Source organism: Fundulus heteroclitus, chromosome 21 (genome assembly GCF_011125445.2).
Source record: "Fundulus heteroclitus isolate FHET01 chromosome 21, MU-UCD_Fhet_4.1, whole genome shotgun sequence".
Classification (NCBI taxonomy): Eukaryota; Metazoa; Chordata; class Actinopteri; order Cyprinodontiformes; family Fundulidae; genus Fundulus; species Fundulus heteroclitus.
In genome coordinates, this window is record NC_046381.1 from 15,375,543 (window position 1) to 15,393,676 (window position 18,134).

The 18,134-nt window shown below is 40.7% G+C and overlaps 1 protein-coding gene across 13 annotated transcripts in view; it reads left to right on the forward strand.

Moving 5' to 3' along the window:
* The window catches only part of atp8a2 (ATPase phospholipid transporting 8A2), an 87,285-nt gene that overhangs the window by 22,003 nt on the left and 47,148 nt on the right, over window positions 1-18,134 (forward strand). For 12 of the 13 annotated variants that reach the window (XR_004927484.1, XM_036125525.1, XM_036125526.1 and 9 more), the window contains 19 exons: window positions 1,684-1,783; window positions 4,214-4,312; window positions 4,442-4,487; window positions 4,707-4,747; window positions 7,588-7,661; window positions 7,962-8,031; window positions 8,872-8,999; window positions 11,012-11,123; window positions 11,469-11,637; window positions 11,769-11,896; window positions 13,362-13,439; window positions 13,535-13,623; window positions 13,872-13,916; window positions 14,086-14,161; window positions 14,256-14,444; window positions 15,561-15,610; window positions 15,697-15,766; window positions 15,873-15,957; window positions 17,574-17,713. Coding sequence is in view for 12 of the 13 variants with exons in the window: in XM_036125525.1 (XP_035981418.1) it covers window positions 1,684-1,783; window positions 4,214-4,312; window positions 4,442-4,487; window positions 4,707-4,747; window positions 7,588-7,661; window positions 7,962-8,031; window positions 8,872-8,999; window positions 11,012-11,123; window positions 11,469-11,637; window positions 11,769-11,896; window positions 13,362-13,439; window positions 13,535-13,623; window positions 13,872-13,916; window positions 14,086-14,161; window positions 14,256-14,444; window positions 15,561-15,610; window positions 15,697-15,766; window positions 15,873-15,957; window positions 17,574-17,713 (1,789 nt within the window). In the remaining variant the exon portion in view is untranslated. The remainder of the gene's footprint in view (window positions 1-1,683; window positions 1,784-4,213; window positions 4,313-4,441; window positions 4,488-4,706; window positions 4,748-7,587; window positions 7,662-7,961; window positions 8,032-8,871; window positions 9,000-11,011; window positions 11,124-11,468; window positions 11,638-11,768; window positions 11,897-13,361; window positions 13,440-13,534; window positions 13,624-13,871; window positions 13,917-14,085; window positions 14,162-14,255; window positions 14,445-15,560; window positions 15,611-15,696; window positions 15,767-15,872; window positions 15,958-17,573; window positions 17,714-18,134) is intronic. The other variant, XM_036125527.1, reaches the window with a different exon arrangement.

Genomic DNA, 18,134 nt, shown 5'->3' on the forward strand with positions numbered 1-18,134 from the left:
AAGTAGAGGTTGTAGACTAGCATTGGCGACATCTGAGAAATATGGAGTTTTCATTAATGTGTTGCTATCAGGCAAGTTGTAATTGTTCTGTCACGTCGACTAGTGCCAGCGATGTTACTTGTTGTGTGAAAACTTCCAGCCATGCTTTTGCGCGTTATGGGGATAATGACGGCAACAGCTGATCAGTCATGTGAGGTAAACGTCAAAACCTTTTCGGCAAATGTGTTTCCGCCTCCCGTTTAGCGCTTTGACTCTTTTTCAAAAAAGCCAAAAGCCACCTCAAGCATGTGTAAAAAGTTTTTTTTTAGCAAAATCAAATTTTTTTATTTTTTTTTTATTTTTTTTATTTTGCTGTTTCCATCAACCTTTTCTAACGAAAGGTAAATGAACAGTGTCGCTCCCTTGATACATAGCCAAACACCAGTGTATTCCTTAAATGGGTTTATTGACAGCTTTAAGTCCATCTTCAAGCATCAAGTTCAGTTTAATTGATTTCTTGTTTCTACGGGCCTGGCAGTCGTCAGGCCTGGGTGTGGCTGACGAAATGAAAGAAATTCAAATTAGTTCACAAAGTGAGAAGGTGGGAAATCCAGGCTGTATTTGTCTAGTATCACAAATTGAGTCAATGTGTAAAAAAATAAATAAATCTGGAGGAAATCTGTAAGGGGGCAAATACTTTTTCACTGAACTGTACTTTGAGCGCGCTGTTTTCTATAAAAACACTCCAAAGCTGCACAGCTGCAGGACAGCATCACCCCTGCTGCCAACAGCTGCTCACACTTCCAGCAATCTGGACACATATATATATACTACCAAAACTAACATATCCAGATGGGTTTTTTTTCAGTTTTTTTTATTTACTTCTTCCTGCTGCAGGGGGAATGCGCTTGTTTCTGTAGCTGGAGTTTGGTATCAGTTGTCTTTGATTAGATCAAGGCGTGTAGCATCGCCAGCTCGGAGGTATCCGTAGCCTCCGGGTCAGGATCCCGCGTGTCCGTGTGACGACATGACAGCTGTTGCTCCCATGTTTTTTCCGTGTAGCGTCCTGCTCCTCGTATTTAGTGTCTCTAAGGATGAGGCGGATAGGGAGGGGGGGGGGGGGGCTGTACAGCGGAGCAGGTTACGGGTTCATCTCCTTGGAAATCCTGAGCTGCGCCTGTGCCATTTGATGCATGCTGACTCGCGCACGCAGACAGGCACGGTCCATTAAATGGAAGTTCATTGCAGAGGCTTTTACTCTTCACTTAGCCAGGGGAGGAAAAACAAACAAAAAAACAAAAAACAAAAATGAAACAGGTCTTGACTTGAAGGTGGACTATATTTTTAGCTTCTGTAAAAGCACTTACTCTAGCTAATGGCTATATCAAGGCTAATCGATACAGCTGATCAATACAGCTGACTGACGGAAAGATCGGGGATGCCAAGGTTTCTGTCTTTTGCTCCTATTTTTGGGGATTCTCAGTCCTAATTTAGTGCAATGGACTAAATATATTTCTCTATTTATAAGGTTTTCTCTACCTGAGCACAATTAGGTGGTTTTTCGATCCAAGTTGCAGCGATGCCCCCTGAGAATTTGAGGATAAGCAATCATTACTCATTAGAGAACATTACGGAAATGTATTAATCAATTCCTTTATTTGCTAATGCATTGCTTGACCCTCTGTCTCTGTTTTCCTCAAACAGTACCACCAAGTATGGGATTTTAACCTTCCTGCCCCGGTTCCTCTATGAGCAGATCCGACGGGCGGCCAACGCCTTCTTCCTGTTCATCGCACTTATGCAGGTAAACCCCGAAGCCGGGTTTTTGCTTTGGCTCTGAGTTTTAGTCTTTAGATTGTACCCGAATTTCTGATATCTGATTTCTGTTTTTTTCTCACCAATGGTCCAGTTTCATTTTCTTTTAAAAAGCACTAACAATAAAACAACAAAATACTTTTTATTTGAAAATCTTGTGGATAAATTCAACGTTTAGGTTTCTTTTAAAGCAAAACTATTTATGGTCAAATAAAACTGACTTTGGTTATGAAAACTGATTTTCATAACCAAAGTTGCAGAGCTGCTTCTCTTTGAATGTGTAAAAACTAAAATTGTCCAGTTTATAGGTTAAAAGTGTCTGTAAATAAAACACAGCTAAAGGTAATTGTGGTACACTTGTCTAGACCTTCACAATACTGTTTATATCTGTTTTATTTATGTAAATAATGTTTAGCATATCATACTATATTTTTTTTTTTAATATTTCAAAAATAAATACGTTTTCTCCAAATCGACATTTGGGAGGATCTCATTTACCTGATTTTGTGTTCGATTGTCAAGTCTTACATTCATTCATTGCTGCTCTGGAGGAGCCTTAAGAAGTTGGTGTTACTCAGCTCTGCTGATAAACACTGTTATTTCACAGAAAACAAACTAAATGATTGCAAAGTTTACGTTTTAAACTTTGGGTCACTTTGGGATTTTTGATGTGAAGTTTTGTGAATTTATTGACTAATTTGGTAATACTATAACAGTGTCATCACAATGAGCTGAAATCAGCATTAAAATGGAAAGGAAGCCTGCTGGTACTGATAGATGAGGGTTAACCAGACATACACCATCTGTTTTTGCTGAATTATATATATATATATTTTTTTATCAGCGGGATGTAACGTCACATTAGCGAATATCAACAAATTCACAATGAAACTTTATCGGTAACGTTTCTAAACGATTGTCAACAATTGCTAATCGAGCATCTTCCATGACTGATGGTACTGAACTCATCAAAACAGTATCAGTCATATTGCTAAAATGGATTTATCTTCCTGTTCACGATTGAATGAAAAGCCATCACACCTGCATAGAAAAAACTTATAGTTGTTGTTCTTCCTCTAATTTAATTTGTAAACAATTAAATTATGCTAAAAGTTGCTAACTTTGAATATGCCTCAGTCAGTTGCAGTGTAACCAAAGGATGTGGTTGTCTGTGCGACCTGCTAGTGAATGGGATGGTGTGTTCGCTGATCAAGATTGTATTAATTTAAAAACATAAATGAATAATTCAGTTTCATCCCGCCAGTCTCCAATCAGATCCAAACAAACAATAAATCGTGCGAGTCCGGTCACCGGCCCATTTCCCTGTGCATCTCCTGACGATAAATCAGCCTAAAGTAGGGCTGCACCATTCCTGCAGCATCGCCCTTCAAAGGCAGGTTTTAGGCAGGTTTTTCTGAAGGTACACCCGAGGAATAGGGGGGTGAACCTAAACAAAATTCCCTGGTATAGAACCGGGTATTCTTGAGGGGTTTAGACCCAGGTCAGGGTAAGATCTGTGGACATTGTGGAAACTTTGAACGAAGACTCCCTGGTCCACAACCAACATCCACTCCACTCTGAACCAAGTTTACCCAGAATTTACATTTTTCACATTTTGACCAAAATCATGTTTATTCATGACAATCACACTTGGACCAGAGTCCTGGTTCTTCAGAACCGGGGAACCGGGGTATCACTGGATCATGTGTACCCAGGATAAGCTCCATGGATCCCCGGTGAACTTGGACCAAAGATCCCCCAGGTCCACAACCAGCTAGCTTGGAAAAATTTTAACTGATTTTATACAGAATACCTTATAGACTCAACGTGAACTTGGACCAAAGTCCTCCAGGTCCAGAGCTAGATAACCACGGGTATTCTGAACCAAATTTACCCACCACTGGGAACGCTTGGACCTGAGTCCTGATGCTTCAGAACTTTGGAACCAAGGTTGAAATAGAAATATGTCTGTATGCCGTCTCTCTTCTGCTGCAGTGTTTGCCCATATTTTAAGTTGTATTTATATTTGCAGTATTGATAATTATCAAACAAGTGATATCAAAGAATCGTGTCATAAGTTGTTTTTTTTTATGTTTTTGTAACAAAGCCAAATAAAGTATAAGGAGCTAAAAAGAATTAGATATCCCAGATCTTTGCTTCTTTTCCCATTTTTCTGCCATGTCCTCCATGATTTCCTTTGTTTCTTAAGGATCCATGACATCCTCAGTATCATCATGTTTCCTTACATCTTTGTAAAAGTAAAAAGAAATGTCCAAGGCATCGATTTACAAGCTAAATAAATATTTTTGAGAAGCCCTTTGCAATCTGCTTATCACAATCATTGCATTAGTTCATTGATGAAGAGTTGTTCGTTGCTGTCGATGAGCACGGACGTGAGCGTAAATCCTTTTTCTTTCAGCAAATCCCTGATGTATCGCCGACCGGTCGCTACACCACTCTGGTGCCGCTCATCTTCATCCTCACCGTGGCGGGAATTAAAGAAATCATAGAGGACTACGTGAGTAGCTCTGCGGGAAGATGGTGAGGAATGGCGGTTCGGCTTCGGGAGCAAATCTTTAACACTTTAACACACAAATATTTCTCACCTTTTTTTGTTTTAATCCTAAAACTTGTTTTCTGCTTGCAGAAAAGACACAAAGCGGACAACACGGTGAACAAGAAGAAGACGACAGGTAAATTGAGCGGCTTTCCGCGAGCGTGCACGCCTCTGTTTGCCTGGGCTTTGTTTTCCTTTCATGGCTGGATGAATGGCTGTTGTCTGTCGGTCATTATAGCATTACGGGGCACTCAGACCGAGACAAAAAAAAAAAGACAAAAGTTTAGAGGCCATGAATACTGTATGAGAGCCGCTCCATAGGCTGACTGATGGCTGTGTTGTCCTTGTCTCCCAGTGCTGCGGAGCGGAGCTTGGCAGACCATCATCTGGAAGCAGGTATCCGTTTCATCACATTCACGGCTGCCGCCGTCTCACTTGTCACGCTTTTGATTTCTCTTTCAGTCGTGCGGTTCACTTCATTGGGCCATATCGCCGCAAACGGGGTAAAAAAAAATCACTACAAAAAAAAATGGCCGCGTGTTGAAAGTAAATTAAAAATAAAATTAAGTACAAGTAAATTTCTCTTAATCTCAGGCTGAAAAAGTAGAAAAGAAATCTTTCCGTGAGAGTGGGGAAGTAGAGAAATCACGTTGTTGGAGCATTAATAGTTTACCTTGCTTCTTTAAACAGAGAGCAGGAGGGTGACGGAGGGGAAAAAACTATATGACCCCCAAGTGGCCACTCTTTGCTGCAGAGTCTCCATAACAACTATTAGATGATATCTACATGCCGTCTACATGGGAGGTTTCCAGCCCTGACGTAAGCGTTTGTCATTGTTACACTGCAAAAACAGAACAAAAAATAAGTTTAAAGTTTCTTGAAACGAGTGTATTTGTACTTTACTTGAGCAGGTAAATAAGATAATCCGCCAATGGAATAAGATTTTTGCACTTAAAATAGGAACAACTCACCTCCATCAACTTATTTTAAGTGCAGTATATGTAATTATTTTATTTTAGGGGTAAAATTGCTCCTTCCATTGGCAGATAAACTTATTGACCTGTTCAAATCAAGGACAAATACACTAATTTCAAGAAAATTTTACCTATTTCTAGTTCTGTTTTTGCAGTGAAACATTGGTGGTCAAGTTTTTGAAGCTTTTTTGGCATAGATGGGATAGATTTAGTCAGAAATAAAAGATGAATATGTGAGGAGCAACTCCATTCCCACTTTTAAGTAGGGTAGCTAATCTGAAGCTGTGGTCCTGTTTTTTTTTTTTTTTCTACCAAAGGCCCCTGGGAACCTTATGGGATTGCGTGGCGTCATGAAGTCCTTTTCGTTTTGGAATAAAATCTTGTGGCCTCTGCCAGAAAATGGAAAACGGGTCATCATTTGGACACTCGCTAGAACAATTATCCGTTACATTTGACAAAAAAAATGTCAGGAAAATGCCATTCACCATCACCAACTTAAACCTGGACATTGCAGATGTTACCGGGGCTTTAACAGGAACTGTTCGCTTCGTTTAGATGAGACGCAGAGTGCGCTTTTTTTTAGGTGTCTAGGTCAAACATGGGAGGAAAATGTGTAAAAATGCCTGATATCTGATAAGCCCAGCAGAGGATCCTTGATGCTGCGAGCATCTTCTCCCTCCAAAAGCACATCATCCACAGCGTCATAAGCAATTGTGGCACCTTGAAACCATGAAATTTGTTTATGGGGGTTTGTTATTTTTCGTAACGTCCCTCCAGACACAAAATCATCAATGCGTGGTCTTCTCAGTGTCCAGACTTAAACCTAGTGGAGAGATGAAGACATAAGAGATGAGCCTGGACCTGTAAATAAGGCTTGCTCAAAGATGCCTCTTGTTAAATGCTCTGGCCTAAGGAAATATAAGTACTTACTATGTGGGGAAAAGAGGACATATAAAGCAATGACAGCCCCAAAACATCATAATGAATGAGCCAAAATAATTTAGTATAAATGTACTCAAATTAAAGGTTCAGTTCTTCCATTGCTTTCAGTGTGAGAATGCTGTGCAATGGCAGAATATTGTATTTTTTTTAGGCCTCTTCTAGCTAATAAAGATGGAGGGTGCTGTAAGTTCTACCGTAGGAAACAAAGTAAATGCATCACTGAAATTAAAGCCGGTGCGTTGGGCTTAATTAAAGAGAGAAATGCAAGAGCCGGATGAGAAATGCAGCGAAACACGACGCACACGTTCCACTGTCAGAATGGAGTGTCCGCCTGTTTCCCTAAGATGCGGGCTCCTTATTGAATGTTCTCATTAACTGGGCCCAGCTGTGCACAGCCTCGCTCCATTAAGTCGCATCAAGTCAGATCCGGGTCCCTGTTACAGTGTTTGGGCGACAAGCTTGTTTATCGGGATTTTTGCTTCGCCGTGTCGGGACAGGTGAGGGAATACGTTCCAGCTGTCATCGCCGCTCATTAAAGTTTGCTTTCTCTTTAATTAGGTTCTAAATGTCATTTAAAAAAAAAAAAAAAAAAGCATATTGATGTAGGTAGACTAAATGAATGTTAGGAGACATTTTTCTTGTTTATTGGTATCTGTTAACTACACGTACGAGGCTGTCGGCGGGGGTTTCTGCAGGTTTTCTGAATCTCTGACTGTGCGAACAGGTATGTTTACATTTTTTTTAGACCCGTTGTACTCCCCCTTGAGCCAGGCAGCGTAAAAAAAACAGCAGTGATCCCTGTTTCAGCTTGTCTGCAGGGCTACACAGCAAAGCGATTGCTTTGTTGTTGTTCCTTGGAACAGATTATAAACAGACTAGGTCGTAATATTTGCTTCTTTACTATTTTGAAACCTTGAGAGTTGCTTGCTGTTATTTAAATCTTTGTTCAAAGCTTGAGGTTTCTAACGGACGGTTTATTGTTATGAACTGCACCGCGCGGAAAGACTTTTGCTTTCAGCTAAACTTTTATGTTTGCCTCTCTGCCTTTCTAGACGGCACATTCTTTAAGCTTCACGTTTCTCCAATCTGATGCCAAGCAGAACGGCTAAAGGCCGCGTACCGCTGTGCTCGCTGTCATGTTATTGCAGGTCTTTTCTCTCTGATGGCTGCATTCTTTCTAGTCACTGATTAACCTGCCTCTTTTCTCCTCTATTGTACCCTCCAACCTCTTAACCCCCCCCCCCCCTCCCCACAAACACACACATGCACGCTCCTGTCTCCCTCTCTCTTCCTGTCGCTCTGCTGCGTCCTGGCCACCAGGTGGCAGTAGGAGACATAGTGAAGGTGACCAATGGCCAGCATCTTCCAGCTGACATGGTTATAGTCTCTTCCAGGTCAGACGCCTTTTGTGTGTGTGTCTCTACATGATGGCATGTCTGTTATAACACCGTTTGTCATTACTTGACCTTTTTACACACAACACTAACATGACTCTTCACTTGTCGTGAAGAATCGATTTAGTTTTAATTAACTTTTTTAGCCATTTAAGGGGTTGTTGGCTAGAAGGAGATTAGTTAAAATCAAGTGTTAAAGTAATCTAAATCTAAAACCAACTATTTTGACTTAAAGGTGAACAAATGACCTTGTACACGAACTGATTTGCTTATTTTTTGCTGCTGCATTCCTTTCTGCAGCGAGCCACAGGCCATGTGCTACATCGAGACGTCTAACCTGGATGGAGAAACCAACCTGAAGATCAGACAGGTACAATAAATCTGTGCTTAGTGGTTTGTTTTTTTTGAGGAGGCTGTGTTTGGGTTCAACTCGTAGTCGTTCTGTAGGGTTTCACTGCTGTCTTGAATGTATGGAATTTGCCTTTAGTGCCTTCACTGCTAAAACAGAACTAAAAATAAGTAAAATGTTCTTAAAATGAGTGTATTTGTCCTTGAGTTGAGCAGGTAAATGAGTTGATCTGCCAATGGAATAAGATTTTTGCACTTAAAATAGGAACAATTCATCTCCATCATCTTATTTCAAGTGCAGGATATCTAATTGTCTTATTTTAGGGGTCAAAATACTCATTCCATTGGCAGATAATCTAATTTACTTGCTCAAATCAAGGATAAATACACTAACTTTAAGAACATTTTACTTATTTTTAGATCCGTTTTTGCAGTGTTCTAGACTTAACTAAAAAGATGATGGGAAAAAAAATTTATTCTCTAAAGCCCACTTTCTGAAAAGGAAAAATTTACATTTTAGTTTTTGAATAAATTGCTCAAGCAACTCCACACATCTGGATAAAAAAAATGTTTTCCAACTATGGCTTTTCCCAACCATCTGTCGATCGATCCATTTGTTCGCTTGTCTATAAATCCACATGTTCACTCATATCCACTTTTAAATATAAATCTGTAGGACCCCTGTATTACTTATATCATAAAGAAATACTCAAAATACACTTTCACATGCAGGTTATAGATGTAGCAGGAAATCTAGAAAACTAGTCAGGAAAAGTGACGTGAACCTCTGATTTTAACGTTTATTAATCTTCCACTTTCTTATTATCTCATTGTTTTCTTGTTTTTTTCTCTTTACATCCAGGGTCTTCCCCTGACGGCCGGTTTTCAGACCCTGGAGGATTTGATGGCGCTGTCGGGTCAGTTGGAGTGCGAAGGCCCCAACAGGCACCTGTACGACTTCACCGGCACGCTGCGCCTGGTGAACCAGAAGTGAGACACGCTCAGCTTTTAGCTGCAGGTTGATGCATGATTGAGGCATATAAAAAAAAAAAAAAAAAAAAAAAAAAAACTGGTTGTGGCAACATTAAATATTAAATGAATAAAATGTTCATGAGACTAATAGGGTGTTTTCACTGACGTCACTGGCCAACTTCCGGTCCGCCATATTGGGTGGCACACTTCCTTATCTCTAGTTGTCTTACACGTATTATCGTATCGCGAATGGATAAGTACGCCAGCACGCTAGAGCGACCAGATAAGGACGTATACCTGAGGAAATGTTCCGTGATCGACCATATGGACCCCTATGCCCTCCACGGTGCCTTGTTTAGCCGTAATCCAGATGATTGGCCAAATGTAGAGCACGGGGACATAGTGCATTACCTGGTGTTCAGTGAAAACCCTCTGCACACTCTTGAGGAAATGAGAGCTTACAAGGGTCTAGAGGCTCACAACCAGTTCACATCTGGTTATGTACATCAAGGAAATTGCCATCATACGTGGACGGGTGAGTTTTAATAAGATGGTAAAAATGTAAACAATCCGACGCAAATGTGTTGCACCACCCGCCGGCGGCGGGCGGTGCGCGAAGGCGCTTGGCTGCAGGGCCGATCGACGCCGCTCGCGGCTTTAATTATTTAAGCAGAACAATGACCAGTGCAAAATTAAGTTGTATTTACCGTATTGGCGCCGGTAGGAGCTGCAGATCATAAAGCCAGCAAACAGTGGGAACACAGCAACTCGTTCAAAGGTAAGCTGCGTTCAGACGGGCTCTGGCCCATGCTAGTTTAGTAGCTGCTAACCGCCAGTGCTAACAACCACTCGCGCATGTAATGTACTTTTAACTTGCTGCTATGTGTTTCAAACGTTTAGAACACACTCTCATTGACATCGGGATACTGTGGAAAGTTATGTTCGGTCTTACAGCCGCGATCCAAGCGAGCCGACGATCTCTTTATCTCTGTAACTCGTTCAAAGGTAAGCTGCGCTGAGCCGGGCTCTGGCTCATGCTAACCGTTAGCGCTAACAACCACTCGCGAATGTAATGTACTTTTAACTTGCTGCTATGTGTTTCAAACGTTTAGAACACACTCTCATTGACATCGGGATACTGTGGAAAGTTATGTTCGGTCGACTTACAGCTGCGATCCAAGCGAGCCGACGACTCTTTGTTATCGCTAACAGTTGTTCTCCGTGGTTGCGCCTCCAGGCAGGAAAGCGGTGGAAAATTAATCCGTTTCTATGTTTTTCCCATGGCGATCATGTGTTGCGCTGTTACAGCCCACAATACAGCAACGGTTTACCATGGTTGAAATCAAGTTAAGGTGAAATTAATCAAATTAAAACACGGCTGAGAGAGGGAGTACAGTATGTGGTAGTAATAGGCAGTAGAGGCGGCGGAGGCAGTCAACACGACAGCCGCGGAAAGTAATAAGTCATAACGCCCAAGCCCTATTATTAATATATTCTTCTTATATGTTTTAAATACTTAACAGTTAATTACCTGTGACAAAGTGAGCACCGCAGACTCTGGCGTATTCCAGCTTAACACCGTCCAAATCGGACCTGGATATCCGTGTCAGCCATAGGTGACGGCATTGTTCAGACAGCTGTTTTTTTTTTTTTTCACACTGATTCACTATTACGGCTGGTAGGCGATAGAAAGAGCGTTGATCTCCACCTCCACGGGCCGTGCAACCAACCATTAAACACGTTTTCCCCATTGTTCACTTCCAATACTGCCTAAGGCGTCATACAATGCAGGTCAACGGTGCGAAACGACTGCCACCCAATATGGCGGACGCGCTGAGTAGTCACGTGAGCGTGACGTCAGCTGAAAACCCCCTATTGCGCAAACAATGGCCGTTCAGAGTTGCCTTCTTCGAGGGAGCCGCTATTCTGAGTTTGCTGACATCTGGCATAAGAGAAGGAGCCAATGCTAACCTTTAAATGTCATCAGTTTCCGTTCATGTGTCAAAGCTTTACCGTCTGTTTTTCCTCAGTCCGGCTCCTCTGGGTCCAGACCAGGTGCTGCTGCGCGGGGCCCAGCTCAGGAACACACAGTGGGTGGTGGGAATCGTTGTGTATACCGGCCATGACTCTAAACTGATGCAGGTAAATCTAACCTCTCAGCTTTGAGGAACCAAGGAGAGTAGGAGGGGTTAAACAAATGAGAAAGGTGACATTTGCTACGTTTATTAACAAGAATACACTTTTTCCCCCTGAAAGATTTAGACATTTTACCTATCTATGGTCTTGAAGACCTTCACAACTGAGTTTAGTCTTCTGCTAAAAAAATAATGCATAGCTTTTATAACCTATCCATTTCTTTGTTAGTAATCATACATGACTCATTTTCTTTATAATAAACAGAGAGGTTTAAAGCGTCTTATTAGCTGTATTTTTCATACTCAGACTCAGCGATGCCTTCATTGTGCCTTTGGCCGTCTTTTTTTCCAGAACTCCACCAAGGCGCCACTGAAGCGCTCCAACGTGGAGCGGGTGACCAACATGCAGATCCTGGTCCTGTTCGGCATCCTGCTGGTCATGGCGCTCGTCAGCTCTGTGGGCGCCGCCATCTGGAACAGGGAGCACACGGACGAAGCCTGCTGGTACCTGTCGCGGGCCGGTGAGGACACACGCTGACGCGCCGCACCTCGCAGGCGGCTGGGTCAAGCCTGCATGAATAAAAAAAAAAAAAAAAAAAAGAGAAACGGCACGGTCCTCGCGTTGAAAGACTGCTGCTTTATTTTCCTCCAGGCGACATCTCCCTGAACTTTGCGTATAACCTGCTGACGTTCATCATCCTCTACAACAACCTGATCCCCATCAGCCTGCTGGTTACTCTGGAGGTGGTGAAGTTCACACAGGCCCTCTTCATCAACTGGGTACGAATTATCTGTTATAATCAAAAGCTTCAATGTAATTTATTGGGGTTTTATGTGATAGACCAGCATGGGGATTCCTGCGTAGTTGTGAAATAAAAATATTAAGAAGTAGGATAAAAAAAAAAAAACACAAATAAAATAATCTTAAAAGTGCGGTGTGTTCAGAAGATAATAAAGTGCGACCAACTATCTCTGAAGTAACCCAGTAAAAAGAGTCCACCATGATCTCAGTATAAATCCAGCTGTTCTGTTTAAGGTTTATTACATTAGTTAACAAACAGCATTATTTCCCAAAATATATTTATTGCAATTTTTGGCAGTTTAAACAAAAATCTTGAACAATCTACAAAATATGACAACAGCAGTGGTAGTATTACTTGTTCAAGTCAAAATAAAATACAAGCAGAAAAACAAAAAAAAAGGCTCTCATAGTATTAGTTCCTGTGCAACTAGTCACATTTCATACTTAACCTCTTTATATTGAGAATTAAGTTTAACAGTATATGTCCATAAATAAATTGTTTTCAATCACTTGCACCTTCTTCTGAGATATTCAAATTCATGACATACTTAATGAAGGAATTCCAGATAGACTCAAGCAGGTCCTGTTTGCCCTTTAATATATATGTAATTTTTTCCAGAGGGAGGACAGATAACATCTGCTGCAACCATTGGTTTATGGTCGGTCTGTGAGTCTTTTTCCAAAACATTGATATACACCTCTTACAAACAGCATTATTAATAAAATCAAGAGAGCACTCTACAGTCCATGATCTAAAACAGAAAGAGGTCAGCACGACTGCAAGACTTGAAAACCCACCTAAACTGGCAGGCTTGGAAAGGAGAGCAATATTGCAGTTGTTGCAAGAAAGCCATAAGAAATTCTTATTTTCCAGACGACCGGCAGCCACATGGAGGAAAGTCTGACCGACGTGTGAAATAGAAATACCTTTATTGTCCCACAGAAACCCGTTTACAAAATACGCCACGCTTGCACACAACATTAAATAAAATGGATAAAAAACTAATTTAAAGTTAAGCTGTAAAGCAGAAGCAAAAGAGCTCATGAGAAAGAAAAAAAAATACTGTGCAATTATTAATAGATTCATTAATCCCCTTTTTTATCTTATGTACTACTTTGTGAAATGCAGCACCCTCCATCTTTATAGGCTAGAAAAGGCCTAAAAATACAATATTCTGTTCTTGCACGGCATTCTGCCACTGAAAATGCTGTAATACTTTAATTCAAAAACCCCCGCAATAAACGGCAGCATCACGCTGTGGGGATTTTTTTTTCTTTAGACAGAAAATCTGGTTGGGGAGCAAGTAAATCCCGGATTAGAACCTGTTAGAAACCGTTTTCCTTGAAATGCATGCTGTGTTTACCATAAAAACTACACAGAGCTTTGTGGATGCAGCTTGACAAAATGGGAACGTTTAGAGAGTGGCCGTATCTTCTCCGCAGGACGTTGAGATGTACTACCCGGAGACGGACACGCCGGCCATGGCCCGAACATCCAACCTCAACGAAGAACTGGGCCAGGTCAGTTTTCCTCGCCCGCCTCCTTAACAGCCCTCTCCACTAAGAGTGACGCAGTAAGTAACGGCGTCTGCTGTCTTTTTTTATTTTTTTCCCAGGTAAAATACCTCTTTTCTGACAAGACGGGAACGCTGACGTGTAACATCATGCACTTCAAGAAGTGTACCATAGCAGGAATCACGTACGGGTCAGTCATCCTTTATTTAAACACCTCTTTTACATCCTGAGTTTACCTGTAAAACGAGGATCCCGATTCGAGAATACGAGCCCAGAAAGCTGCTAAACACACTTCTGCCGTTTCACTCTATGCATTATGCAGCAGACTTAACCCAATTAGGGCTGAGCTGATTGTACCTTTGCATGTTTAATCAAAGAAACGAATCAAACTAATCACCTGATTTCCTCTCCTGGCCACAACATCTTTCATAACTGCAGCCACTTCCCTGATCTTGACTGTGATCGTTCCATGGAGGACTTCAGGTGAATCACCTCTTAGCTTTCCTAATTCCGTTTTGCACGTCTTGTACGGGATTAGCTGTATGCCCGCACGCTTTAAATAGAGCATTAAACAAAGCGTTTTAATATAGGAATACCTTTATTTCTGTCTAGTAGCTGAAATTATTATTATTATTTTTTTTTTGTCTCTCAGCAATCTGCCGTCCAACAGCCACAACTCCACAGAGTTTGACGACCCGAGTCTCATTCAGAACATTGAAAAGAATCATGTAGGTGTCCTGAAGACTTTTCCTATCTTTTTAGATGTGGTCTAACTAAAAAATAAAAAAGCCTCATTGTTCCTGGTCTTTTGCACGTTTTCAGCCGACGTCGCCTCAGATCTGCGAGTTCCTGACCATGATGGCGGTTTGCCACACTGTGGTACCGGAGAGGGAGGACAACCAGATTATTTACCAGGCCTCCTCACCGGACGAAGGGGCGCTGGTCAAAGCCGCCAAAGGATTCGGCTTCGTCTTCACAGCCAGGACCCCCGATTCGGTCATCATCGACGCTGTAAGCGTGTGAAATCTGAGCTGTGGTCGTGGTTAGACATTGACAGTAGAAGGTGTTGGGAACATGAGTGGAAAATTTGACTTTATGGCCTACGTACAAAATGCTGTGTGTGGCAGAAATCCTACTCTTAACCTGACCCTGAACACAACATCCCTGGCAGGGTTGCAAAGTTCGATGAATTTGCTGGAAAATTGTGCTTGAAAATTAATTGGGCTTTCATGGTAATAAACACAAACTTGGAATTTAAAATGCTAAATCTCGGTGCTTACCAGGAATTCTACATATAATTGGCAATATATATAATTTAGCTTAATTTCGACTAAAGCAGATCTCGTGCAAGTATAATAAATTTAAATATATCTATTTTATTCCTATGTCCAATGCACAATGAACATTGCTTGCACCATGTGGCAACGGATATGAGGTTGATTTGTTTACATATTTGGTACATTCCTATTAGATTCATCATTTCCATTAGAAGTTTCCAATGTGGAATATTTCCAAAATTCTCCTCCTTAGCTTGGCATGGAAATGTTTTGTAAATTTGACCAGAGCCTATTGCCCCGTCTCAACTCTATTCTATAGCGTGAACCATGGTAGTAGTAATATCATGCTGTGCGAATGTTTTTCTTCAGTTGTAGCAGGGAAGCTGGTAAATAAGGGAAAATTCTGGAAGAAAAGCTGCTGAAGAATGTGAAAGACTGAGGCAGCAGATTAACAACCCTAAACATACTGCCAGAGCTACAGCAGAACGATTTGGATATATGAATGTTAATGGCCTAGTCAAAGTCCAGACCTAAAGCTAAAGAGTCTGCTGCAAGCCATGAAGACTGACATTTACAGGCGCTCCTAATAAGTGTATTTTGCAAAGAAGAACGGGCAAAGATTTCAGTTTCTAAATGTTCAAAGCAGGAAGATGTAAAACCCAAAATACCCGCAGCTGCTGTTTACACTGAAGGTGGTTCTGCAAAGCAACAACAGCATACTTTTCAGATATTTATTTGTAACAAATTTAAAATCCTATCAGCTTTTGATGGTCTCTAAATGATTTTTACAAGTATGGACAGTTTAACCAAACGTCTGAGAAGCTAAGCTAACAAACATTCTGCGTTTCAGAGAGGAAAAGAGATGACCTTTGAAATCCTGAACGTACTGGAGTTCTCCAGGTAATCCCTCCTGGATTTTCCTGCTGTCCAAATAAGTGAGGCCTGCATTTGGTCTTCCATTAAAACTACGCTTGCTTCCTCTACAGTAATCGTAAGCGCATGTCCGTGGTGGTGAGAACGCCCATTGGGAAGCTGCGGCTTTACTGCAAAGGAGCTGTGAGTTCATCAGATTGTCCATGTGACGCTGAATGATGTCAGTAACTTCTGATGTCAGTAACTTCTGAAACAGAAGTCAAAACTTCTGTTTCTTTTTCTTTTTCAGGATAACGTCATCTTTGAACGACTAACAGAAGCATCTCAGTACAAAGAGCTAACCATCGCTCATCTGGAGCAGTTTGCTACGGAAGGTATTCTATCAGTGATCGTACTAAAGTTATGAGATTTCTTTATATTTGACCACCCTGTAGTGTGATAATTATCAACTTTCATGTTTAACAAGAGAATCAATTTAGGTGTCCCACAGGGCTCCATTCCTGGACCGGACATGTTTACGGTTTGAATTAATGATTTACCACATCCATATGAACTTTAATATTCAAATGTTTGCAGACGATACAGAAATGTCAAACATTTTCTTTATTCTCGAATCAGCTCTGATTGCACTAAAGGATCGGCCCTTTAGTCACTGTAACATTTTGAAGAAAGACGATTAGTAGAGTTTATGACCTTTTTTATTTTAACATGATTTTTAAGTATATACGATTATACACATACAGAGGACTGACAGTGGCATCGCCAAAAGTGTTTTCTGGATAATCTCTGCTTACATTTTTAACGATTTACCGGTTTCTTGATAAAGTCTCCTTAGGGCTGGCTGATATGAACCAAAAATAATATCTCGATATTTTTTAGGATGAACGTCTTTATGATATTTGTCTCGATATGTTTTCCTTTTCATAAAGTTATTATAAAAAAAGCATCTCTGAATCAAAGCTTTATCCCAAATGTCTCACAGGTAAATGTTTTAACAAACAGCTATAGATAAACATGAGAAACGGTTGAAAAATAACCTATAATATTACATGATGGTATAATTATAATGTAAGCTACACCATTTCGATATAAACAACTTATATCTGCTATAAAATAGCAGATATATTTTTAAAATCTTGATATTTTGCCTAGCCCTACTCTTCCTTATATTATATTTATCTTTAAGTTTTGGCGGGCACAATATGAGCACCTTTGTGTATTCCTTTATATTTTATTTTATTGTTTTTTTAAACCTTCTCTGCATGTTTGCTAGGTTAATTAACTATTCCATTAGTTGTTCACTGCTGGTACGGTCTTCTGTTTAATTGTTTATGCACGTTAACAGGGTCTAACTATGTTAATAAATGTCCATATAAAGTGCCCAGCTCTAAATAAAGGAAAAGAATTGACAACATCATGGTTTAAATATTTCAGATCCCTAAATTTGTACAATGAAACACTCCCGATTCCTTCAAACTAACAAGTCCAGTGAAATTAGACTTAATTTCTTCTAAATGAGGTGTGAATGGGGTTTCACAGTTGTGCTCTACTGTTTTAATTATTTCTTGGGACAAGTGTGCAGCACAGTGTTTGGGTTTTATTTTCTGCGTCTATACTCGGTTAGCAAACAAGAAGCGGCACGTTTGATTCAGGAACTTTCAGCCGGTGGTGAATTCAGGAAGGTGCGTGTCTGCTTTAATGACAAACTCACAAACCGGAGTAAAGGGTTGTTGATGACTCGTTAAATGTTGTCGTTGCTCATGGGATTACTTTGACAAGTAAGAATGGTTCAAGAAGCTTTTGAACCAATCGTTCAATCCAAAGCCTCCCCTTCATCTCATTAAGCTACATGAAAATCCAGTTTTTCTTGTGTGAATCATTTGTTTATTTTCCTTCATAAGTGTATTGGAGCATTCACTTTCACTTAAATACAGCAGCAGTTGCTGTGAGTGAAGTAGATGGTCAGTGTCTCCATGTTTCATCCCCCCAGGCCTGAGGACCCTCTGTTTTGCGTATGTGGACCTGGAGGAAGGCGCCTATCAGGAGTGGCTGAAAGAATATAACCGTGTCAGCACTGAACTCAAAGACCGCACTCAGAAGCTGGAGGAGTGCTATGAACGTCTGGAAAAGGTATTAACACTTTTTAATTTGCAGCGATTGAGTGTTGACCTTCTCCAAGTCGTGTTCTTCAAAGCTAAGCTTCCTCAACTCTTCATTTAACTGATTTGTGAGTTTTTCGACTGACTGCCCAAAGCTTTTCTGTATTCTTAAGGTGTTTTTTTTTTTTTTTTTTAGATTGTGTGGTTTTGTATAAGTTTGCATCATCATAGGATGTGATGCCACTGACTGTGAACAGCAAAAGTAATTACAGCTATTAAACTCTTCTCATTTTTGTCACGTTACAACCAGAAACTTCAGTAAAATTTATGGGACATTGATGTCATGGATGATACAAAGTGAGGCATAACGGTGACGTGGAAGGAAAGCCATTCGTGTGCTTTAATAGGTTTCCTTCCAGGATCGTCCTGCGTTTTTCTCCATTCATATTCGT